The sequence below is a fragment of the Plecotus auritus genome (genome assembly GCF_963455305.1).
Source record: "Plecotus auritus genome assembly, chromosome: X".
Lineage (NCBI taxonomy): Eukaryota > Metazoa > Chordata > Mammalia > Chiroptera > Vespertilionidae > Plecotus > Plecotus auritus.
The window spans coordinates 15,910,709-15,935,855 of NC_137784.1; the positions used below are offsets into that span (position 1 = coordinate 15,910,709).

A 25,147-nucleotide genomic window follows, 5' to 3' on the forward strand; every position below is an offset into this window, starting at 1 on the left:
AAATTTTTTAAAGTTCAATCTCAGTAGAATTAAAAGAAAGGCAATTGATGAATGTCATTTTTTGCCTATCGAAATAGCAAAGATGTTTTTAAAAGAATAGGATAAAATGTGCCTAAGTTCAGGCCAACTGCTGATGAGTAAGTGAACTCGTGCAACTGTTCTGGAGGATAATGTGAAATACACTCAAAGCCTTCAACATGTATGTTCTTCAACGTATGAACATGTGCAACTGTTCTGGAGGGGTATGGGAAATACACTCAAAACCTTCAACATATGTACTATTTTGCCCTGGACATCACTTCTCCACAATTTTCCTAAGAAAATAATTTAAGGGTTAAATATTTTAACTACTTAAGATATTTATTGCAACACTAGAGGCCCGATACACGAAATTCATGCAAGAGTAGGCCTTCCTTCCCATGGCTGCCGGCACCCACTTCCCTCTGTCACCCGGGACCAGGCTTCCCTCGCAGCCCCAGCTTCGTCTGGAAGGTTGTCCAGAAGGATGTCAGTCTGATTAGCATATTACGCTTTTATTATTATAGATTACTTAAAATAGCAAGGAAAGTTTTAGAAAAAGCTAAAGTGCACAGCAATAAATGGATGGATAATGCACATTTCACACAACAGGATTAGGTCTCTTCACTGAACTCCACTTAACACATTCACACAACTCCCCAGAGCCCGTCCCTCTCCCTTCATCCCTCCCCGGAAGCCACTTCAGGGGCCGCACTGGGTTGTGGGTAGATATGCAAAACGCTGCGCTAAAGGGCCAGATGAAGCTCAGGAGGCAAAGACTGATGCTAGCAAACTACTCGAGTGCCACACAGGCTACTGTTCGTTCCCAGGACTGACGATGTCAGAAAGGTTTGTTCATAGTAACTGATTTCCATAAAAACTAAACTAGCATGATTTTAAAAGCATGCCAGCTAACTCTGAGGCAGAGCCAAGTTTGTGACTACTGATCTGGAACCCCCACTAAAGACTGCTTCCTTCCTTTCCAGAGATGACTTTTTTCTTCTCTGCAGCCTGGTCTTTGTCTCTTCTGACCTTGATCGACTTCCTGTCCCATCCAGGAAGAAACCGTGTCTTGGCTGCGAACTCAAGGGTTACCTCCCTTTGGTAATTGTGATATTGGGTACAGCCCCCCTAGGTGACACTGTGATTGATACTGGGTATGGCCTCCCTTGCTACATTCCTAGAAAGCAGTCTAGTGTACTTACTGGTCAAGAGTACCCTGGCCCCACACAGTCTCATTCTGAATCCCAGCACCACCACCTACTAGCAGTGGGACCCTGGCAAGTTACTTAACCTCTCTGTACTTCAGTTTCCCGACCTAACCCTATGAGGGGGTTACAGAACCTACGATATAGTACTGATGGAAGAAATAAATGAGCTTGCCCAGCCGGTGTGGCTCAGTGGTTGAGCGTCGACCTATGAACCAGGAGGTCATGGTTCGATTCCCGGTGGTCATGGCACATGCCCAGTTGCGCGCTCATTCCCCAATGTGGGGCATGCAGGAGGCAGCCAATCAATGATTCTCTCTCATCATTGATGTTTCTATCTCTCCCTCTCCCTTCCTCTCTGAAATCAATAAAAATATTTTTTAAAAAGAAATAAATGAGCTACCACATAGAAAATATGATCCACAAGCATATGCAGCTGTTATTATTGTTCTTGTGTGTGTGTTTTTTGTTGTTGTTGTTAATCCTCACCCGAGGATATTTTTCCATTGATTTTTAGAGAGTGGAAGGGAGGGGGACAGAGAGAGAAACATCGATATGAGAGAGACACATCGATTGGTTGCCTCCTGCATGCTCCCCAGCCCCGATAAGGGCCAGGGATTGAGCTTGCAACCGAGCTACATACCCTTGACTGGAATCAAACCCAGGACCCTTCAGTTCACATGCCGACGCTCTATCCACTGAGCCAAACCAGCTAGGACTTGTTTTTTAATTATATATCCCACCTAGTGCCAGCAGAGAGTACTAGGAGCTGTCTAGTGAAAGAGTGAACACACAGTTCTATTTCCTCATCTGGCTCATCTCTGAACACCTCTGCTTATGGCTTCAGATCTAAAGCTTCCCACAAATCTTTCACAATACCACCTCTTTCGTCAAATCCCTTCGCCCACCCCACCCCCTTTCATCTACCCTTTGCTAACAACGAAAGCTGGAAAGCAGGGGGAGGCAAAACACTAAGGAATCATGGAGGGTTGCTGGGATTTAGAGGACACAGGGGAACTGCCACAAAGGTCAGGCTGAAAGAATGCCCTCCAAATGCCTTGGCAAGAAGCCATGGACGCATGGATAGTCTGTGATATGTGTAAGAAAAAGAGGTTTTCAATGGCATACAAAGGCATCTGTCCTGATTTCTTCAGCAGACAGGAAGCAACATGGTAGATTCACAATTTCAATCGTTTTGAAAGTGTTTATTATTTAATAACTCTCTCCCCCTCTGCCCCAGCCAGCCACTCTCTTGTTCTACTTTTCTAATCATCCTAAAAGCTGAATACATTCTTTTTCTCTGTGGGGGATGAGCATAAACACTAAACCAATACACGTGATGAAGCCTTCGTCAGGCACCACGTCACTGAGGAACGCTGGTTTCCAACAGGCGTGGCTTTCCCTGGGGCTTCAGAAGGTAGTCCTTTTTCATGGTCTCCGATGCACCCATGGAGTTAAAATGCCGCTGCCCATCTAAATACAACATGGACTCTGAAACACAAGAGAGATAACCATGGAGAAACTTGCAGTGCCTCAGAACAGCAAGGTACAAACACAGGACTACTCGGGAACACTGGGTAGCAATGAGAACGCAGAACTGGTGCTCGGCAAGCGCTATTGGGCCAGGAGTGCACAAGGTTCCCACGGGAGCAAGCCTCGACCCCCACCCCTTTCCTTTGGCTGGACCAGTCTTTGACCTCCAGTGGCTGCTTTCAGCTGGCACCAGCCCTTCAGGCAACAGCCAGGTGGGCAGAGCAGCCACAGCCACCTGCGGGGCCAGGAGGCATCCTGGCCTTCAGGGCTGCAGAACCTGAAAATGCGCAATCTCCTAAAGAGGTGCTCAGTGGTTTGATTCCCCGTCAGAGCACATGCCCAGGTTGCGGGCTCGATCCCCAGTAGGGGGCATGCAGGAGGCAGCTGATCAATGATTCTCTCTCATCATTGATGTTTCTCTCTCTCCCCCTCCCCCCTCCTCTCTGAAATTAATAAATATATATATATATATATATATATATATATATACACACACATATATATACATTTATTTATTTATTTATTTATTTATTTATTTATTTATTTATTTATTTATTTATTTATTTTAGAAGATGTGCTCTTGAGCTAACAGGCATCAGTGTGCTTCCTACAACAATTTGAAAGGAGAAAATTTCTTGAAAAGTTCCTGCCTTTGTTAGGGACAATCCTGGCTGCTTACCTCCATATGTTCTGGGGAAAACCAAAGGCACTTCATTCTCTGACATGAACGTGAAATGAAAGACATTGGTGGTTGTATGTTCTTTATTGTGCAGAGAGGCCACTTCGCTGTGGACTCTGACTTGAATGTAGTTGCCTTGAGTGAAGCAAACCTAAGAGATTATAGACACGAGTGAGCCCATTACATTGGGAAGGGGGAACAGGCAGTCACAAGAGAAGCAATAGCTGTAGGATATCAAAACTTCTCTTCTAGGCCCGAATGATCATAAATTGTATTTTATCTTGTCACACACCTACCTGGGAAGACAGAAACAGCAACGATCCAACCTCAACAGGTTTCTGGAACATGATGTCATCCACCGCCACTACAAATGGTCGGGAACCACTATTGGGAAAGGAACCACTATTGGGAAAGGCAGAATTTGGGGTCAAGTGTAAAATTCAGATGCTCTCTATTTTTCCCCTAACAAATGACGGAAGCGAAATTTAAATGATCAAAGAATAAACCTAGAGAAGGGGAAAGCAATCATACCAGCGAGGAATGGTAAGACATATCACTGTGACCAGATCAGTGCCAAAGTCACTGTATCTTTTCCCTTCAGCATATTATCACCTCCCTTTCTCATAGGTCTTTACAGGCAGACCTCGGAGATATTGCATGTTTGGTTCCAGACCACCGCAATAAAGTAAGCATTGAAATAAAGTGAGGCATAACCTTTTTGCTGGTGGAAGGTCTTGCCTTCCATGTGTAAAAAACACAACATCTGTGGAGTGCAATAAAGCGGAGCGCAATAAAACGAGGTATGCCTGTAATGTGCTAATTTACCTAGTAAACTTCTAAAATGAGGATCAAACCCAGCTGGTATAAGTGTGACATTTATTTTAAAAACACAACAAATTCCCCAACACATCCAGACTGGTCCAAAATGTTTCATTTCAGTGGGCTCTTTCTGGAACACACCTGTGCCTTTTCTTTCTCCGGCATATTAAAAAAAAAAGTTTCATTTCAGTGGGGTAGAAAAATTGCTTCTCAGAAGTCAATACTACCTTAAATCTAACTTACCCAAAGTTACAAGCAGTAGCCCATCCGAGTTCGTATGCTTTCCTCATAAGGAAACCACCAAAGATCCGATTGAAAATATTCCTCTCCTATAGGGCATAAAATGAATGATAGGAAATACATGCTCACGGCCACCCGCATATACAGAACAAAGGAATTAACAATGCCAAAGAACAGAGGCCAGTTTAAAGATGTCATATCTTAGATGAATATCATGGATGCAAGTTATCCTATTCAGAAGATTTTTCACCATATCACAATACCTGAGGGTGGCAAATTTCCAAGCTCTTCAGTTTTGATTTCTCCATCCATACTGCATTAGGGGGCAAAACTCGACTTTGAAAACTTATAGTCCTGTGCAAATAGAGAATCAGTAAACCCTGTTAGGGCCATGGTTTAGCTGCTAAAAAGTAAAGTATTTGCAAACAATTTCCAATATGTTCAGGCAAGCCTGGCTATGGAGAACACCAAGGATGAATGCATTCCTAACGTGGAATCTCACCAGCCTAACTTACTTTTTGTTTCAAAATATACTTTTTTTATTTTAAAGAGAAAGGGAGAGGGAGAGAGAGATGGAAACATCACTGATGAGAGAGAATCATTGATCGGCTGTCTCCTGCACACACCCCCGCCCTCCCCACACACACACACTGGGGATCGAGCCCGCAACTGGGCATGTGCCCTGACCAGGAATCAAACTGCAACCTCCTGGTTCACAGGTCAATGCTCAACCACTGAGCCATGCCGGCCGGGCCAGCCTAACTTACTTTTGATCCAGTGTGTTAAGAAACATCTCATGGATGGTCATCCTCTCCTCAGCACTGGGAGCCATTTTCAGTAACGACATGGAGCTGAAGGCGACCCTTCTCCCCTTGTTCACTGAAATATGGGACAATAAGGAACCATGGTGTCAGGAGGGTCACACTGCACACTGGGGTTTCTGAACTGGGCTGTACTTCCAGACTGTAACTATCCCCCCGGAAATTGTCCATACATCTCACAAAAACTTTCTGTGATTCTTTGCCAGCTCAGTGTAAAACCAGCTATAATCATCCTGACCTAGAGCCCCAACCACGTTATTACATTAAAGATACATTTACCATTTCATTAACAATGAGAAAAAATTACTTCAATTAATAAATATTGGCTGATCGATAAAACTGTTTGAAGTATGAACTTCATGGAACAAAAAATAAGGTATTTTTAATTTCAATAAATTCTTGGAATGAGTAAGACACCTGACTAATATGAGGAGTCCATGCATACTCTTAAACATAATCTCTTCTGCAGTACAGTTAATGTGCTTTTAAAAGTTTATCTTATAATAAAAAAATTGATATACATTCTCCTTGTCTAAAAAGCGCTTCTTCCTTAGGGCCTTCAGGGATGAGTGGATTTACAAATGCCGACCTAAAGAGAAGAAAAGAGAATAAATTAAAATGTTATTATCTGCCCTAGCCAGTTTGGCTCAGTGGATAGAATGTTGGCCTGTGACTGAAGGGTCCCAGGTTCATTTCCAGTCAAGGGCACATGCCTGGGTTGCGGGCTCGACCCCAATGGGGGGCGTGCAGGAGGCAGCCAATCAATGATTCTCTCTCATCATTGATGTTTCTACCTCTCTCTCCCTCTCCCTTCCTCTCTGAAATCAATAAAAATATATTTTAAAATATTCTTAAAAAAACAAGCAAACAACAAAGACTTGAAAACTAGTGGGTAATAGTTAATCTTCCCTTTTTATTAGAGAATAACATTTTTAAAAAATATATTTGATCGGCCTTCTACATGCCCCCCACTGAGGACTGAGCCTGCAACCCGGGCATGTGCCCTGACTGGGCATCCAACTGTGACCTCCTAGTTCATAGGTCATAGGTCAACACTCAAGCGCTGAGCCACACCAGCAGGACTTTGCTGTTCATTTTGAATAACGCTGACTGACTGCTTCACACAAGGACTCTGGAACAATAGAGGAGGCTTCTGGTTACAGGCCCATCTGCACAGCAGAAAGTTCATATTATCAAAAGGATGTGGCTGCTTGCCAACATGTTTCACCTGATCCTAATCATGAGGAAGCAGTCAAAATCGGTTGCAGAACATCCTACGAGACATCTGGACTCAACTCTTCAAAAATGTCAAGACAGAAAATGGCAGGGTGACTAATTTAAAGAACCATGGTAACCAATTGCAATACATGATCCTTGACCAGATCTGCCTTTGGGGAAGAAGCCATAAAGGATATTTTAGGGACAATTGGCAAAGTTTGGATATGGATCATATATTACATAATACAATTATATCACTGTTCAATTTCTTGGGTATAATAAAAGCATTGAGGTTATGTAGGAGAATTATCTTATTCTTAGGAAATATATGCTAAACTATTTATGGGTAAAGCAGTCTCAAACTTTCAAATGATTCAGGGGGGAATGTGTTTGTATATTTATAGAGGACGGGAAAATAGGTTGGTGGCAAAACATTAATTGGCGAATTTAAGTAAAGGGTATATATAAGTGTTCATTGCATTATTCTATTTTTCTGTAGGTGTCAACTTTTTTAAAATAGAAAACTGAGCAAAAAGGAACATAGTATTTCACTGTGGTAGAATCCAAAAGTTTGATGAAACAACAATGGCAACAAAAGACCTGAAATGGCAGTTTGGGAAACTGAAATACATCAGCTGGAAGAGGAACTTTAAGCAATGCCCCCCAGTGCTGGCAAAGGAGCCCCAGGCCAGGCACGGGAGCAGCAAGCAGGTCAGCTGGGGATGGTGGGAGGACTGAAGCTAGATGGGTGCACTCTTCGCTCAGACCAGTCGCCAAGGTATTTTTCAAACTTATCACATTTTCCATGTCAGCTTTCCACGCAGCAGAAATGACTTCTCATTGCAAACTCCTCACTCAAGTTTCTAATACAAATTAGACTCCCCAACGGCCTCTAGACAGTCCTGTACAAATAGCAATCCTGTAACTCTCTCCCACCCTACTCCCCCCACACAATTAGATGGTTTTTCTCAGTTTGAAAGCCTTGGGTGTAACTGTTGTTAGGAACCAATCAATCAATTTAAGAGAAGAAAGATAAAGTAGAAAGCCAAATAAGTTAAGGCCTGTACAATTAAACTTGAAAATGACACTATAAACTCATGAGGTTGTTTATTTATTTGCTTTATAATATATACCCAAGCTCTGTCCACTAAAAAGGCCTAGACATGATGATAAACTAGTAACAATACAGTTCTAGTGCCTAGATTTTGGTCTCTAAATACCAGTTCCCACTAAAAGGAACCCCAGGACTCCTTGGGGAAAGGGCTGTTTCTAGGCCTGCGGCAGGAAATGTGTAAGATGAGCCCAAGATATCTCCTTGCACCAGAGAGCAGGCAGGTATCAAAAACCAATGGGGAAATGTCAAAAGGGCTTATCACAGGAGGCAGCTTAAAGGGGCTCCCACTGACCAAAGATAGTATCCTCTGAGCAGCAAGAGCACTGGCTACAATTCGTGGAAATACATTTATATGTTAAAATCCACGCATTCACAATGATACTTTTTTTAAAGCCAAAAAAGTAGAAAAACCATGTTGTCACTAGCTAATTAACCAACTCATTCTTTTGCAAATGTGTAAGTAAAAGACAGGAATGAAACATTCATCTTGACTTCCCTTTACAAACCAAATTGCCCTAGTTGATAAGGGACAGCTCTTCTTTACAGAACTCCAGCTAATAAGTGTTGAAAAAATGACAGAATTTGAGAATCCTTTTACACTCCCACATGATTAAAGCAATGATCAACAAAGGGCATTAAGAGCCCTGGAGAAAGACTGATGGGGAGCTAGCTCTGTGCGGGATGGCAAAGTATACATTGGATATACCCTGCCCTGTAGATCATTGCTGATCATAAGCAGATAAACTGAACTTGACAGTGGCAAGATCAGGTTATCACTACTTGAACCCACGCATCAATCTTAGCATCGAGAGGAGGGAGACCATCTATACCTCCTTCTACGATGCAATACAAGACACGAGATACACAACAGCACCCATGAAGTGCTCGCACCCAATAAGCTGAACCTGAATCTAATCAAGGCTCTAGCTCTAACTTCAGTTTATAGAAAATACTAGAAATAGAGAAACAAGTCCAAGAAAAACATACCATGAGGAAGCAATGAGACAGATCCAGAAAATTGGACATTGTCTAGAACAGGGGTGGGGAACCTTTTTTCTGCCAAGGGCCATTGGCATATTTATAACATAATTCACAGGCCATACAAAATGATCAACTTAAAAATTAGCCTGCTAGCCAAAACCAGTTTGGCTCAGTGGATAGAGCGTCGGCCTGCGGACTGAAAGGTCCCGGGTTTGATTCCGGTCAAGGGCATGTACCTTGGTTGCGGGCACATCCTCAGTGGGAGGTGTGCAGGAGGCAGCTGATCGATGTTTCTCTCTCATCGATGTTTCTAGCTCTCTATCCCTCTCCCTTCCTCTCTGTGAAATATCAATAAAATATATATATTTTTTAAAAATTAGCCTGCTATATTCGGTCAAACATTTCATTAACTCACCCCTAATGCCTTGGCAGGGCCAGACCAAATGATTTCACTGGCCTTATATGGCCCGCGTGCAGGACGTTCCCAACCCCTGGTCTAGAAGAACCCATCCAGCCTTTCAACGAGTTGATAAAACAATAAGGGGGCATGCAATGATGTTAACATTTTGCGTCAACAGCAGCTCACCTAGTGAGTGTTGATACTTGGGGTCTGAGTGGGGGGAAAAAAAGGGGGACAGTGAGACACACAACTATTCTGGATTCAAACAACCCCTAGAGACCACACAACTGTGAATACACTAAAAGCCATAAAATTGTACACTTTCAATGGGTGAATTCTATATGTGAATTATACCTCACTGAAGCTATTGACCAACAAAACAGGCTTACGAGACATAAAAATCAAATATAATATGTGGACTTTGTTTGTATCCTAATTTGAACAAATCATTAAAAAGATATTTGGGGAAAACTGAATATGAACTATTGGAATATACTAAGGATTGACTAGTATTTTTGTTAGGTGTACTAATGGTAGTGTAGTTATTTAAGAAAATATTCTCATTTAAAAAATATTTTAATACATATTTTTTTATTTCAGAGAGGAAGGGAGGGGGGGGGAGAGAGAGAGAGAGAAACATCAATGATGAGAGAGAATCATTGACCAGCTGCCTCCTGCACACCCCCTACTGGGGATCGAGTCCACAACCCAGGCATGTGCCCTGATCAGGAATTGAACCCTGAGCTCCTGGTTCATGGCTCGATGCTCAACCACTGAGCCACATCAGCCAGGCAAAAATATCCTCATTTTTTAAAGAGATGCCTAAACTAAAGTTTTTAGAGGTGAAATGTCATTATGTCTGGGATTTGCTTTAAAATATTATAAAGAAAATAATATACTTAAAAAAAAACAGATGAAGCAAATATGGCAAAAATAATGAAACTCAAGTGTAGGTGATGGGTATATAGATATTCATTATGCTCTTCTCTCTGTTGTTGTGTATCTTTAAAATTTTTCAAAATAAAGAATTAGAAAAAAAGAACAATTACCCCTTATTTTCAGAATCACGGGCCACCATTACAAATGTTGCTTCCAAAACAGGACAATATTCACTGTCTTGTAACTAAAGAACAAAGGAAAGAAAATGCAGATGTAAAAAATGCATTTCCTGGGAAGACAACTACAATTCTAACAGATAGTGTGCATGCTTTGAGAAAGGCAGCAATTAGAAAAAGAGGAGAAACTGTGGTGCATTTATACAATGGCATACTATGCAGCTATAAAAAAAGAAAGTTCTCTTAACCTTCGAGACAGCATGGATGGACCTGGAGATTATTATACTGAGTGAAATAAGCCAGTCAGAGAAAGACAAGTATCACAGGATCTCACTTACATGTGGAACCTAATGAACAAAATAAATTGACGAACAAAATAGATCCAGAGACATGGAAGCATGCAAGAGACTGACAGGCCTCAGAGGGGATACGGGGTGGGGAGGGGGAGAAGAGATTAACCACAGAACTTATATACATATATGCATAGCCCATAGACACAGACAACAGTGCGGTGAAGGCCTGTGTGGGGCAATGTCCGGAGGAGGGAAGCAAAGGGGGAGAAAATGGGGGACATCTGTAATACCCTTAACAATTTTTTTTAAAAAGAAACAAAAAGAGAAATGCATTCATGAACCACCAGCTGCTGAGTTGCCAGGCACAGAACTAGGCTCTGTGTGGGGACAGCAGCGTGACCAGGAACCTGTGGTCTAGCAGGAGAAAGACACCCAAAATTCCAAATGTAAAGGATTTTGTAGATGCAGCTATCCGCCCCATAAGACGGCAGCACCCCCAAGCATACATCATCCATTATATGGATGCCATCTTGTTGGCTCATGAGAATGTGGACACTCTTCATAAAGTTTTTGCAGATTTACAACACTCTCTCTTAACTCTGGGACTGTGTATCGCACCAGAAAAGGTACAGAAAAGTTCTCCTTTTCAATATCTAGGTAGTTTAATTGAAGGACGTACTGTGCGTCCTCAACGCTTACAAATTCGGACGGATTCATTGGTAACTTTGAATGATTTTCAAAAATTACTTGGGAACATTAATTGGGTTCGTCCATCATTAAAATTGACTACTGCAGATTTAGCTCCTTTGTATAGTATTCTTCGAGGAGATTCCTCACCATCTTCTCCTAGACAATTAACTGCAGAAGCTGGTATTGCTTTAACCAAAGTTGAAGCTGCCCTTGAAGTTGCTCAGCTTGCAAGAGTAGATTTAACTAAACCCCTTCAGGTATTGATTTTCCCTACTACTCATACTCCCACGGGAGTCATTTGGCAGGACCCAGGTGTAATAGAATGGCTTCACCTGGCTCATTCTCCAGCCAAAGTATTAACGCCTTTCCATGATTTGGTTTCTCAGCTCATAGCAAAAGTACGGCACAGGCTAGTTCAATTGGTAGGGCAAGAACCTTCCCTCATTATAGTGCCGTTTACCACAGCACAGCAAAGTTGGCTATGGCAATACTCTATTAATTGGCAAACAGCTCTTGCTAATTATCCTGGTCAAATTGGAAGTCATTATCCTGCTAATAAGATTTTGCAGTTTCTGTCTGTCACAACTTTTATATTTCCAAAAATAGTTAAGCAGCAACATCTTCCCCAAGCACTAACCGTCTTCACTGATGGATCCAGCTCAGGGAAAGCAGGATTTTATAGTGTAAAGAGTTCTAAAGTAATTCAGACAAATTATTCCTCTGCTCAACGAGTAGAAATCCAAGCTTTAATTTATGCTTTGGAAAACTTTGCCTCTGAACCTGTCAATATCTACAGTGACAGTGCTTATGTAGTCGGAATGGCTACAATTATTGAAACTGCTACTATTGGGCATACAAACTCTGAAGAGCTATTCCATCTGTTTATCACCTTGCAAAGAGTTATTCAAAAACGGCAATTCCCATGTTTTATTGGCCATATTAGATCCCATTCTGGCCTTCCAGGTCCTTTGGCTGCAGGTAATGAGGAAGTAGATCGTCTCGTTGCCTCAGTAGAGGAGGTCACCCCATATTCCATGGCACAGGCCTCGCATGCCCTGCATCATCAAAATGCCTCTGCCTTGCGCAAGGAATTCCATATTTCTCGAGAGCAGGCTCGACAAATTGTCAAGCAATGCCCTCAGTGTGTTATCCACCTCCCTGTACCAGCATTAGGGGTAAACCCCCGAGGACTTAAACCTAATCAAATCTGGCAAATGGATGTTACTCATGTGCCTGATTTGGCAGATTTCAGTGGGTCCATGTTTCCATAGACACATGCTCACGTTTCATTTTCGCTACTCCCCGAACAGGGGAAAGTGCAAAGCATGTAATTAACCACTGCCTAGCAGCTTTTCCAGTAATGGGACGGCCCCTAGAGATAAAAACAGATAATGGACCTGCATATGCTAGTTCCTCCTTTCAGAAGTTTTGTAAGCAATACCGAATTGTGCATAAAACAGGAATTCCCTATAATCCTCAGGGACAGGCAATTGTAGAAAGAGCTAATCGAACGTTAAAAACTCAATTACAAAAACAAAAAGGGGGAGAGAGGTATAATCCTACTCCACAGAATCAGTTAAATCATGCCCTTTACACTTTAAATTTTTTAAATTGTGACGAGGAAGGTCACACAGCAGCCGAGAGGCATCAAACTCCTGGTGCCGTAGCATCTGCTGGTATGGCACAATGGAAGGATTTACAAACAGGACAGTGGAAAGGGCCAGATCCAGTAATGATGTGGGGAAGAGGGCACATTTGTATTTTCCCAAAAGGTGCTTCTAACCCCATCTGGGTGCCCGAGCGAGCAGTACGTCACCACCATAGACCTGGAAGAACAACTCATCCCACCATTCAAGAAGCTGAATATCACACCTCGGGTGATAATCTCAGCTCAGCCAACAGCCTCTGGTGCAGAGAAGTTTAAAGGTGGCAGGAGAGGGCAAAGCTATCTGCTCTCCTGCAATGAGATTACTTAAAAGTTTTCTTTAAAATTCATAAAATAATCCGCAGGAAGATTCTGATCTTGGCCAAATTGGGTGTTAGTTATAAAGAAAAAATTTGAGATCTGTCTTTTAAGCATGAAAAAATGTGGCCAGATCTGTTGCAAAAACTTCCCCTAAAGTAAGCAGGATGTAGGGGAAGGGAGAGACACGTGGCGATCCAATATAGACACCACTCCCCAAGAAAGCCACCATAAGAGGCCTCATATTCGCCATCTTTCCTTTTTCCAGCTAATGAATTAAAGTTTTTACAAATTCATAAATGCATCGGGGATTTCTGTGCTCATGTAAAGCGAAAAGGCCAGTTTAAAAACGAGTGCACATAGTTTTTGAACTGGGCTTGACACTTTTCTGTGTACAGAATAAAAACCCTAGAGATTTTAGCTTTAAAGATGGTGAAGATGAACTGGGAGACAAATTAAAGCTAGTTTCCCAAGGCATTTTAAACAGCCCCTTTTGAAATTCCCACCCTGAGGCAAGTAACCAGCAGGAAGTAGATAACAAGTTTGCATATGAATGGCAGATGCAAAAACTAGTAAATCATATATGAATATAAATACGTTTGATGTTTTTTTTTCCATGTTAAAATTTCAAGGCCTTAACAGAGATGATTCTTGTAAAGCTCCAAGGGCCCAGAGTAATACAAGAAAATTATTCTCTCTTCTTAAAAGAAATCCGTTTAAAACATCTAATATACTTGAAATTGCATGGTATTATTCTACAATGTCATTATAATTTTTAATATTTTACAAACAGCATATTGTACAATTAATCCAAACAAACTTAAAAATCTAAAATTTTTTTAATGTTTGGCAGCAATTTAAAAGGGACATGAAAGGATTCAATTCCTTCCACTGTGTGAAAGGCCCCTTGGGAAGGTACTTGAGCATTCTATATTGGCCCTTTTTGTCAAAAGGAACCCTCTTCTCACAATTCAATTGCCCACAGCTGTTGCTTGAGTTTTCAGTTCATTTTGAGGTTGAAACCTCATGTTGGCTGGCACCATGGATCTGTCTCTCGCACAATGGCGTGAGCTGGGCCCTCCCTGGAGAAGAAACCTGGGTTTCCCAAGATATATGATCAATGCCAGGGCCCCCCACCAGTGGGGGGATCCCAAGGCAAGTGCTGGGCATGGAGGCCATAGGGGCATAGGCTACCAAGGAGACAGAACTGAACCTTACATCACCCTGCTTGGCCCCAGAGGATGGCTGGTTAGTCAATGACGGGTAAGACTCCTCAAGGGAGGGGCAACCTAAGACAGGCACAGTCGCAGGGGGCCATCAGGAGAGAACTTGGGGGTCAACAGAGGTGTGGCACAGATCCTCACCCCCCCAACATTACAGGGGCTTGAACACTCGCCCCTTCTGAGGGAGGTCTCCTGCCCCATGGCTGCTTCGTGCTTCCCATGCCCAGCTCAGATTGGGACCCAGGCAACAAACAGATTTGGCCCAGCTAAGACTGAGACCCAGTTACAAACAAGAGACTTGGCCCAGCTAAGACTGAGACCCAGGCAACAGAGAAGTGGTTGATGGCAGCTGCCCTATACCTAAATCTAGCCTAAATCCAGGAGTGCTCAGGGCTTTCTCAAGGATGCATATAATCCTTTCCATTAACTAAAATTGTTGTTAAAGTATTAAATTTGACAGTAAAATAGTCAAGTTTTCAGATTAATTTAAATTGGCTAAATGAAATAAGGGAATATTCAAGAAAATCTAATTGTACAAAAGGCTGTTCCTAAAGTATTAACCAAAATTTCTATTGGTAGTTCATTTCATGGTAAAATTGCTTAACATGCAATGAACCTAAAGCAGTCATATTTTTGTGCAAAAAATTAAAATTTAAAGTTATCAAGACTGCATTATATATTTTCCAAAAGCCTCCTAATAATTAAATCAAAAAAAGGGGGGATAGTGGAGTAATATTATGTAAGGAAAAATACCTTGTAAGTAAATTACATCTAGAAAAATTTTTACTTTGAAAATTAATTTTCATTTGTTATGCTAACAGCAAGACACCCATGAAAAACACACATGGTGTCAAAATAAGCCAAAGGAAAATTAGTTGGGCAAAAATAAAAAGGAGCCCAAGTCAAATTTATAGAAAAGACACCTTTATTAACTTTTGGTCGAGAATATATTTGTATATTTTCAGAAAAAAACTCCAGGACCACGTGGATTCCTGCAACAGAGAGGAATTAGCAGGAAATAATTCAGCCATGAAGACGAGAGGCGGTCTAGATATGGAGGACGCTGACGACGCCTTTCCATGCTAGCAGTCAGCAGCTGTCGCTGCAGGTTGCCCAGGACCAAACCAGAGGTCAAACCTGCATTGCCACCATTTGACCACCATCCAGATGTCATTGCTGACGTGTACACTTGGAACTTTTGGACATTGATACTTGGACTCAGAACTGTTGGACATTAAAATTTGGACCCAGAACTTTTGAACATGGAAATTGGGACCTAAACATTTTTTGTTCTTATATGTTTATAAATGCAAGATTTCTTTTAAAAAATTAAAATGGGGGAGATGTAGAGGGCCGTCTGGGAAGGCATATGGATACTTTTTTAATTCTTATTCAGCTGAGCCCAAGGGCACTGGCAGAATCCTGTTATCAGTACTGATTCCATGTACTTGGAATGAGGAACAAAAAGGACCTTGACCCACCCAAAATAAGGAGCTTACTCAGATCCTGATGTATAGGATTTGGGCACACCCTAAACTCCTTTTTATCATAAAATCCCTTTTGGAAACCAATAAATATGCTGTGTTGTCCGAGGTGAGTGTGACTGTCTCTCTATCAGAGGACAGGAAGCCACCTGGCACCCAGCTTGAATCTATTTCTGTCTCTTTTCTCTTTCTTTCCCTAATTTCTTAACCCCCAGCTCCTCCTCTCAGGAACCTGTCTTTCTCCCTTTCCATGCGGGACGCGGAAAAGGAAGAAACACCACACCACACCAAACAGTGCATTGTGGGAAATGCTGGGATGGACATGAGCTAAGGCTGCGGAGCTGTGCCTGACTGGGACCCAACGACAAGGGTCACAGAGGGACCTTCCACATCATCATTTCACACTCCTGCTTCAGACACAAGTCTGGCTTTCTCCAGGCCTACCTGTCCTCAAAATGGCACACAGAGCCGGGTGGACCTCCCGCCACTCTCATAGACATTAGCGTTTTCAGGAACCTTAGTGTGCCAACCACCAGCACGTTTAGGATCCCTTAGCTGAGCAAAGGGGCTCCCAAGAAGGAATAAGATCAGTGATAAATCTGTGGATTAAGCTAAATACTTACAATGCACAAAAGCCTTTGAAGTTTTAAGGTGTTTCTTTATCCCTTGGAAGTCTGTACTTCCAGGACAATCATATCATAAAGTCCTATCATAACCTGAGGGTCCATTCAGTCCTCCCTCATCACTAGTCCTCATCACTAACGCCTGTTTGGGCCCTAGTACCTCCCACCTTGACTTTCTTCTAGCATCTGCTCAAAGCCTGTTGGCCCTGTATATACAGCCCTCCACCACAGAGCCCAATCCCTCTCCAGCTGTTCCCAAACAACTTCTTCACACCCGCACCTTTTCCCCCCAGCCACGGCTAACCACTTGGAGGCCCTGGAATGGGCCGTGCTGTTGAATACCTCTGTTCCATGCCTTCGCCTGATGCCTTCCTCATGGCTACATTCATCACAACCACTCTTCCCCGGCCCAGTCAGCAATCACTCATCCCTTCTCCCCAGACACAACTCATCATTCCCTCCTCTGTTTGCCAGCTAAATGGAAAGTCCTCTCCTGACAGGGGTGCTCAGCCCTGTAGAGTTATTTGGAAATGTGTAGGGTTGTCACAAGACTTGGGACACCTTACTAGCGGGATGGGGGTAAGCCAGGAGCTGAACACTTCACAATGCAGGGGAAAGTCCTGCAGAACAGAGAATTTCCCCACATATAAGGCCAATAGTGTCCCTGTTGAGAAATGCTGCATACATACTTAATATACTATACCACGATCATTTATTTAAGTGGCTGCCTCCCTATTGCATCATGAGTTCCTTGAGGACAAAGGCCATTTTCATTGACATCTGTACCCTAAGCACTTAGCACAAAGATTGGCCCATAACAGGTACCTGATCAATGACTGCCAATGTATGAATCGAGGCAGGTAATTATTGAGGACTACCAAAATGTAAACTCCCAAGAAAATGGAACTGGGTTTTGCTCACGGCTGTATACCTAACACAGAATGGCAGGCAATAAATGATTGCTAAGTGAACTGTTAAATGAGTGGACGTCAGGAAGTGGGCTTGGTGACTCACACCCATATCCTGTTGTTGAGAAGCATATGACCTAGTAGAAGAGAAAACATGTTCCTAAGCAGCTCTGAGGAGCAGAGATCAGCAGGTCAGAGAAAGGGTTCTGAGGAAGGCATCATGGGAAGGAACAGGTATTATGAGCTGGAGGACCAGGGAAGGATTCGAGCATGGAGTGACCTGGAAGCACAAGTGGAATGTGGATGTGCAGAGCCGGAACACAAGGATTTCAGGAAAAGGAAAAAGCATAAGCAACGATACTCAGCCACTTGCTTACTGTTTAAATTATGGTTTATTATAATGAACACCTACTAGCGCCAAGTATTGAGAATGCAAAAATGAACAACTCCCTACTCTTAGGCTGCTCAAAGTGTCTAGCAGTGAGCTCTAAGAAGGTAAATGATGTTGGAGCTAGGTTCTGGAGACCCTTGGATCCTAACTCGTCAAAGGACTTTAGACTTTCATGAGCAGATAATGGTCAAGGTTTTTAAGAAGGAGAGTGATGTGATTTAAGATCAGCTTTGGAAGTCCTGATAAAAATGTATAAAATGAACAGAGGGTGAAAACATGCAACAGGCAGGCAGGCTAATTGAAAGACAGTTCAGGTACTCACACGGAGGCAGTGGGGGCTTGAACAGAATACAGGGGCCAAGGGCAAGAGGGAGAAAAGACCCTGGTGAGTTGCAGAGGGTGTTGAATTTGTAAAACTTGGCAAAAGGCTGCACAGGAAAGGGAAAAATTTAAGCTATCACAAACGTTTGCAGCTGGGAAACCAGGAGGATGACAAAGGGGAAACACTGAAGGAAGATCAGGATTAGAAGCGAAGCTGACGCTCAATTTGAAACGCACTGGACTGGAGGTAGCCAGAGCCCGTGTGGGGGAGATATAATAGGTACTTGGGAAGTTAGGTCTGAAGGTCAAGCCCAGAACAGAGATTTTGGATCATCTCCATAGTAACAATAATAAATTAGCATTATTGTCAACATGTGATTAGTAGTTACTGTGTGACAGGCAACGTAACAAGTTCTTCATATGGGCGGGGCTGTTTTCCATTTCATCTGTACCACACCATATAATATGGTACTTCTCTGCTTCCATGTTGCACTTGAGAAAACAGAGGCTCAGAGAAGGTGATTTACCCACAGTCATGTGGCTAATAAGAGCAGAGCTGGGATTTGAACCTACATGCACCCAAACCAGAGGCACCTATCATCAAGCTCCTCTCTGGAATGGAAAGGACCACTCGAGTAATGAGTTATTAGGCAAAATAGCCAATGAGAAATGAAAAATTTTTTTTAAAAGTTTGTACTTGCCTAACACTGATTCTCATTGGTTCTCTCCTCCCAATAATCCCTATATCTCTTTTTCAACCGACTTGTCCAAGATTCAAATTGTCAAGATTCCCTAGAATGCTGGTCCTATGCCAGCAATCTGCTGCACGTGGCACTGAGCAGGCTAGGAATCAACCATGAAGATTTAAAAAGTATGTGGACAAATCATACAGCATCCCCAACAACTTTATGGTGTTTTGTTTTAAAAACAGTACTTCTGTCAGTTACAGCTGCACTGGAGTTACAGAATCCAACCGCTTACATATGGCATCAAATACAAAACTAGCCGAAACCGGTTTGGCTCAGTGGATAGAGCGTCAGCCTGCGGACTGAAAGGTCCCAGGTTCGATTCCGCTCAAGGGCATGTACCTTGGTTGCGGGCACGTCCCCAGTAGGGGGTGTGCAGGAGGCAGCTGATCGATGTTTCTCTCTCATCGATGTTTCTAACTCTCTATCCCTCTCCCTTCCTCTCTGTAAAAAATCAATAAAATATATTTAAAAAAAAATACAAAACTACTTATGCACTAGCCAGGTGGATGAGTTAGTTGGGGCACTACCCCATACACCGAAAGGTTGCAGGTTCAATCCCCAGTCAGGGTGGGTATGGGAGGCAGCCAATCCCACATCGATGTTTCTCTCTCTCTCTTCTCTCCCTTCCTCTCTCTCTAAAATCAATTCTAAAAATCATATCCTTGGATAAGGATTTAAAAAACTACTTAACTATTTTTGACAAATAACTATTGATTTTTTTTTTCTTTAGAGAGAGAGAGAGGAAGGGAGAGAGGGAGAGAGAGAGGCAAAGAGAAACATTTATCTGCTGCCTCCCATACATGCCCCGACTGGGGATAGAACCTGCAACCTAGATATGTGCCCTGACCAGGAATCAGACCCACAACCTTTTGGTGTGTAGGATGATGCTCTAACCAACTGAGCCACCTGACCAGGGCTTTGACAAATAACTTTTTTTTTAAACAAATAACTTTAATTACTACAGAGCAAGCTTCAAACTTTTTCCAAAAGGTGAAGTATTTCAAAATTCCATAACAGAAAAAAATGTATCTAAATAACAGGTCTGCCCTAACCCGTTTGGCTCAGTGGATAGAGCGTCGGCCTGCGGACTGAAGGGTCCCAGGTTCGATTCCGGTCAAGGGCATGTACCTTGGTTGCAGGCACATCCCCATTAGGGGGTGTGCAGGAGGCAGCTGATGGATGTTTCTCTGTCATGGATGTTTCTAACTCTCTCTCCCTCTCCCTTCCTCTCTGTAAAAAATCAATAAAAAATATATTAAAAAAAAAATAAGTAACAGGTCTACTGAATACCCTGGCTAAACTAAAAAGTCATTCTTAAATAAGTTTTCATAATGAAATCTTAGACATATGCTGAATTATTTGATTTCTGTGCTATTATCCCCTCTGAGGTAGTTTTCCTTGTCAAATTTCTTCATTTCTTTATAGTAGCTATTCTATGTTTTGCTCGTTAGAGGTTCCTAACTGCTGTGATGGTCTAAGTGTCTGTTCTGGGTTAAATTGTGTCCCCAAAAATATATGTTGAAGTATCTATAAACATGCATTTATTTGGAAATAGAGTTGTTATAATCAGTTAAGATGAGGTCATACTGGAGTAGGGTGGGCCCTAATCCAATATTATTGATGTCCTTATAAAGAGAGGAGACACAGATGCACAAGAGGAAATGCCATGTAACGATGAGGCAGAAATTGAAGGGTTACAGCTACAAGCTAAGGAATGCCAAGGAATGGCAGCAAACTACTGGAAGCTGGGGAGGAGCAAGGAAGGATTCTCCCTTACAGATTTTGGAGGGAGAATCCCGCTTAGACCTTGATCTTGGACTTCTATCCTCCAAAATGGTGCGAAAATACATTTCTGTTGTTTTATGCCACCTGTTTTACAGTATTTTGTGATAGCAGCCCTAGGAAACTAACCCAGTGACTGATCCCATTCATGCCTAACATAACTCAGACATTTGTGAAACTCTCCACACAAAAGCAGAAGCAAGTACCCTACCATGGAGCTGAAATGATTTGAAAGTAATAAACACGAAACATAAACACCAAATAATGTGCCGGTCTTTGTCCAGGAGGAGGATATTAATAATCCACCATCTGTGTGACCTGAACTTTCAATAGTTTGTCTAGAAGTGGTGGGCTACATACCTGTCTATGGACACACAGGTAAGTAAGCTTTCCTATAACTAAGACTAGTGGGTTGTATTGAAACAAGGGGGCCATCTTTAAGTGCTTACACACCTGGAACATTTGCATTTTCGCTTCCATAGATGTCTTCCCAACCCAGCTAACATGGCCACTGAACTTGATGTCCCGTTCTGGGCTTAAGCTCTTCTTACACATATCTGCAAAAAAGAAAATCAATCTGAGTTCAGATCATACCCAAACTTCCCTGTGCTGCAAACGGAGAATTTCGTTTAAAATTTGGTAAATTCCACTACATTTCTTGTCTTCCAAAAATAATGACTTTTTTGACACACAAAAGAAATTTGTCTTTTTAAAAAAATATATTTTTATTTATTTCAGAGAGGAAGGGTGAGGGAGACAGAGATAGAAACATCAATGATAAGAGAGAATCATTGATTGGTTGCCTCCTGCACACCCCCTACTGGGAATCGAGCCTGCAACCCGGGCATGTGCCCTTGACCAGAATCGAACGCAGGAGCCTTCAGTCCTCAGGTGACTCTCTATGCCCTTAGCCAAACCGTGACCTCCTGGTTCATAGGTCCACTCTCAACCACTGAACCATGCCAGCCAGGCTGTATGTCTTTTTTTTTTAATGTAGACAATGTAAAGAATATAAAAAATAAAACTGGAGCCACACAAAATCCTTCAACCTAAAGATAATTATAATAAATATTTTGTTATATAGCATTCTAGACATTTCCACATGCATAAAAATTCCCCCATAAAATTTTAATCTCAATATCTTGTAATTAAATTGGTTGTTACAGAATAGTCATGGGGATGTAAAGTACAGCATAGGGAATACAGTCAATAGTATTCTAATAACTGTGTATGGTGTCAGATGGGTACAATATTTATCAGGATGATCACTTACTAAGTTATATAATATCTAATCACTGGGGTGCACACCTGAAACTATATAATATTGTATGTCAACTGTAATTGAAAAATAAAAAATGATTTAAATTTTTAAAAATAATATCTTGTAATTTTTAAGAATTTAAAGTATGCATAGAAAATAATATCACTTACCAATTTTGTCCACCAGGGCTGTAACTATTGATAAAGGAGACATCTTAGCTTCATGAACTTTGGTGTGCATGTAGCAAATAAGAACTGTAGGAAAACAGAAGAGAACCAAATAAAAGCAAGGTAGAATTATTTCTCAACATTTACAATTCACTCCTGAGATCTAGAAAAAGTCTTATCTTGTTTGAAGACCCAACCCCCCATGTCCCACTGGTGGTCTTATCCTATGACCCAAGACTTTTATACATTGAAGAAATCTGGGGACCCACTAATCTAGCTGTCCAATCGGTTTAGATTTAGTGAGGAAACTGAAGCCCAAAGCATAGGCCCATCAGGTGGCTTGTCACCACTCCAGAGAGACACAGTGCCTAAGTCAGAAAAAGACCCCGGCACACAAGTCTGATGGCATCAAACATCCTCAGAAAAGAAAAACAATCACAGGGACTCAGCTCCCTGTTTTCCTCCTGACTCTTTCTTAATCATGAAGCAATTAATTCGCTCAGAGTTATCCCGCCTTCCCCATAACACCCTAAGGTTATCCGTATACTTTCCATCACTCAGCAACCATTTGTATGTGCCAAGTATGGTTCCATGCACCTTACAAATATCATTATACTTCTGTGTTTCATGGCCTCCCTGCTTCCTCCATGATTCATTCAAATGTTTACCATCAACAGTACTGGGTGTGTGCTCAATAAGTATTTGCTGTGTGACAATGAATTTTCCATCCATGTGCCTGCTAAAAGATGTACTGGGGGAATGAGAAGCTAAAGGCAAAGAAACTCTATTTAAAAGCCTTTGTGTTATCCCCCAAAAAAACCATATTCATCTAAGAGCAGTGGAAATGAAGAGAACAAAAAAGATCCAAGAGCTAAAAAGAAGGGAGACTTGACTAAAGCCAGGTTTCCAGCTGGCATGAATGAAGATGGTATACCATTCACTGAAAAAGATAATACAGAAAGAGGAAAAGGGGTTGTTTTCCACATGTCGAATTCGAGAAGCCTCTGGCCCATCTAAATGAAGATGCCCAGGAGATAGGACAAACTGGTCTGGAACTCAGAAAAGTAGGCCAGGAAATGTACCTTCCTAAGTATTCCCCATATTGATATCAACTAAAGCCTGGGGAATAAAGGAGATGATTTCTAGAGAATGTAGAGATAACCAAAAAAAAGGGGCAGAAGACAAAACCCTGGGGGTCACTGACATTTAAGGAATCAACAGAGACAGAGGAGCCTACACAGGAGAAGAGGAAGGAGCAACCGAGAGACAGGAGGAACTGGCAGCTGAGCCCAAGGACAAGTCTGACAGCAGTAGGAGCCACAAAGGAGGTGAGTAAGCCCTGAAGAGTAGATCATGCAATGAGGGTGCCAATGGAGAGCTTGGCAAGAGCAGTTCAATGGCATAAGGAGAAGCCAGAACACGGAGGGTTGGGAAATAACAGGAGGTCAGGAGACGGAGGCAATAAGAGCATACGATTTTTTCTAGTTCTTTCCAGAAAGTTAGCTCTGAAGTGAGAAAGACGGAGAGTGTTATAGGGAAGTGAATTTTGCCTACTTTTCATTTTAAGATAAAAGAGACTTAAAGACGTGATAAGGCAAGTTCCTTGAAGAAATGGAAGGAATAGGATCAAGTAAACAGGTGGAAGGGATTGGCCACCAATAGGAGGTAATGAGGAAAAAACAGGGCAGTGGCAGGGGAGTTTGTAAATTTAGGGACACTTATGTAAATCAAAGTCAAACATGTGTGTGGGTAATTTTCTTAAAGGCCATTAAGAAATTGTAACCTGGTTTATTTAATCTGAAGATAAAAGTAGCTAGGTATAAGCCTAACAATGGGCTTATGTCTATATTTTTAAGATATTAAAGCCTTTCTTTAAACCCTTTCCCATACTTCAATCCACAAGTCATTAGTTAGGAGTAAACAAGGTGGCCCAGAGCAGGGTGTTGAAAGCCAAGTGGGGTCAGGAGGACATGCAGAGAGGTAACAAGAGCGATGGCCCAGCATGGTGACTCTGAGCACAATGAGGACAGTGACCTGCAGAAAAGGACTTGCATGGAGTAGACCCCGGTGAGGGGAGCAGCCATGAGAAACTAGGGATGGCAGAGATGTGACATTGGCTACATCCAGGGGAACCGATCAAGTAAGTAAAATATTAAGGATAATGGAGCCGGTTGGAGAAAGCAATTACAAATATGACAAGGAAAGAAATAAGAATGAAACTGTGGTATGGAACTGAACTATCAGTATGAACCCATGGTTTTCACAGAGAAACAGACAGATAGATAAACACAGAGGTAAATGTGTGTATGTGCATACATTCCCAAGGTCATTCAATGAAAGGGCATGGGAGCAGTCATACCCCAGCAGCAATGATCACTCCCCTCCCAGCAGCCAGATCTCGGTTTCTAAATATCATTCTCCAGCCCGGCTGGTGTGGTTCAGTTTTTGAGCATCAACCTAAGAACTAAGAGGTCCCCGGTTCAATTCCTGGTCAGGGCACATGCCCGGGTTGTGGGCTCAACCCCCAGTAGGGGGCATACAGGAGGCAGCCAATCAATGATTCTCTCTCATCGATGTTTCTATCTATCTCCCTTCCCCACTCTCTCAAATAAGCATTTAAAATAAATAAATAAACATCATTTTCCATTAAAAAGAACCAGGGCTGATTCCAGGACTGGGGCAGGTAAAGTAGAAATGAACCTAGAACATCTTGCCATGTCAGAAAGACAGAAAGTGATCAAAAAATGATAGGGACACATCAAGAAAAACCCACAAAAGCTAGCTTGAATGGATTAGGCCAGTCCTGGGACAATTTGGGTATCCAAACAGATGATAGTACAGGTAACATATTATAACCCAATCAATAAAATAGGAATTCCTGAGTCCATATTGATTTTATTTTCTTGTTTTTCTTCTTCTTCTTTTTCCTCTTCTTCTTTTTTGTTAATCCTCACCCGAGAATATTTTTCCAGTGATTTTTAGAGAGAGTAGAAGGTAGGGGGAGAGACACACAGAGAGAAACATTGATGTGAGAGAGACACATCAATTGGTTGCCTTCCCCGTGTGCCCAAACCAGGACAGGGGATAGAGCCTGCAACCGAGGTACGTGCTCTTGACCAAAATCAAACCCAGGACCCTTCAGTCCGAGGGCCGCTGCTCTATCCACTGGGCCAAACTGGCTAAGGTTATATGGATTTTAAAGTAAT

The 25,147-nt window shown here is 42.2% G+C and overlaps 1 protein-coding gene across 5 annotated transcripts in view; it reads right to left on the bottom strand.

Annotated features, from left to right (window-relative positions):
- Positions 1–518: 518 nt before the first annotated feature.
- Positions 519–25,147, bottom strand: part of ACOT9 (acyl-CoA thioesterase 9) — a 39,464-nt gene continuing 14,835 nt past the window's right edge. For 2 of the 5 annotated variants that reach the window (XM_080653601.1, XM_080653599.1), the window contains 10 exons: positions 21,945–22,028; positions 20,967–21,070; positions 10,081–10,154; positions 5,840–5,907; positions 5,265–5,376; positions 4,761–4,851; positions 4,501–4,586; positions 3,735–3,840; positions 3,439–3,589; positions 2,414–2,717 (listed from right to left, as the gene is read on the bottom strand). In XM_080653601.1, the coding sequence (XP_080509727.1) occupies positions 2,590–2,717; positions 3,439–3,589; positions 3,735–3,840; positions 4,501–4,586; positions 4,761–4,851; positions 5,265–5,376; positions 5,840–5,907; positions 10,081–10,154; positions 20,967–21,070; positions 21,945–22,028 (1,004 nt within the window). In that variant the 3' untranslated portion in view covers positions 2,414–2,589. Of the gene's footprint in view, positions 2,718–3,438; positions 3,590–3,734; positions 3,841–4,500; positions 4,587–4,760; positions 4,852–5,264; positions 5,377–5,839; positions 5,908–10,080; positions 10,155–20,966; positions 21,071–21,944; positions 22,029–25,147 lie in introns of all 5 variants that reach the window. The other 3 variants (XM_080653602.1, XM_080653600.1, XM_080653603.1) reach the window with 3 other exon arrangements.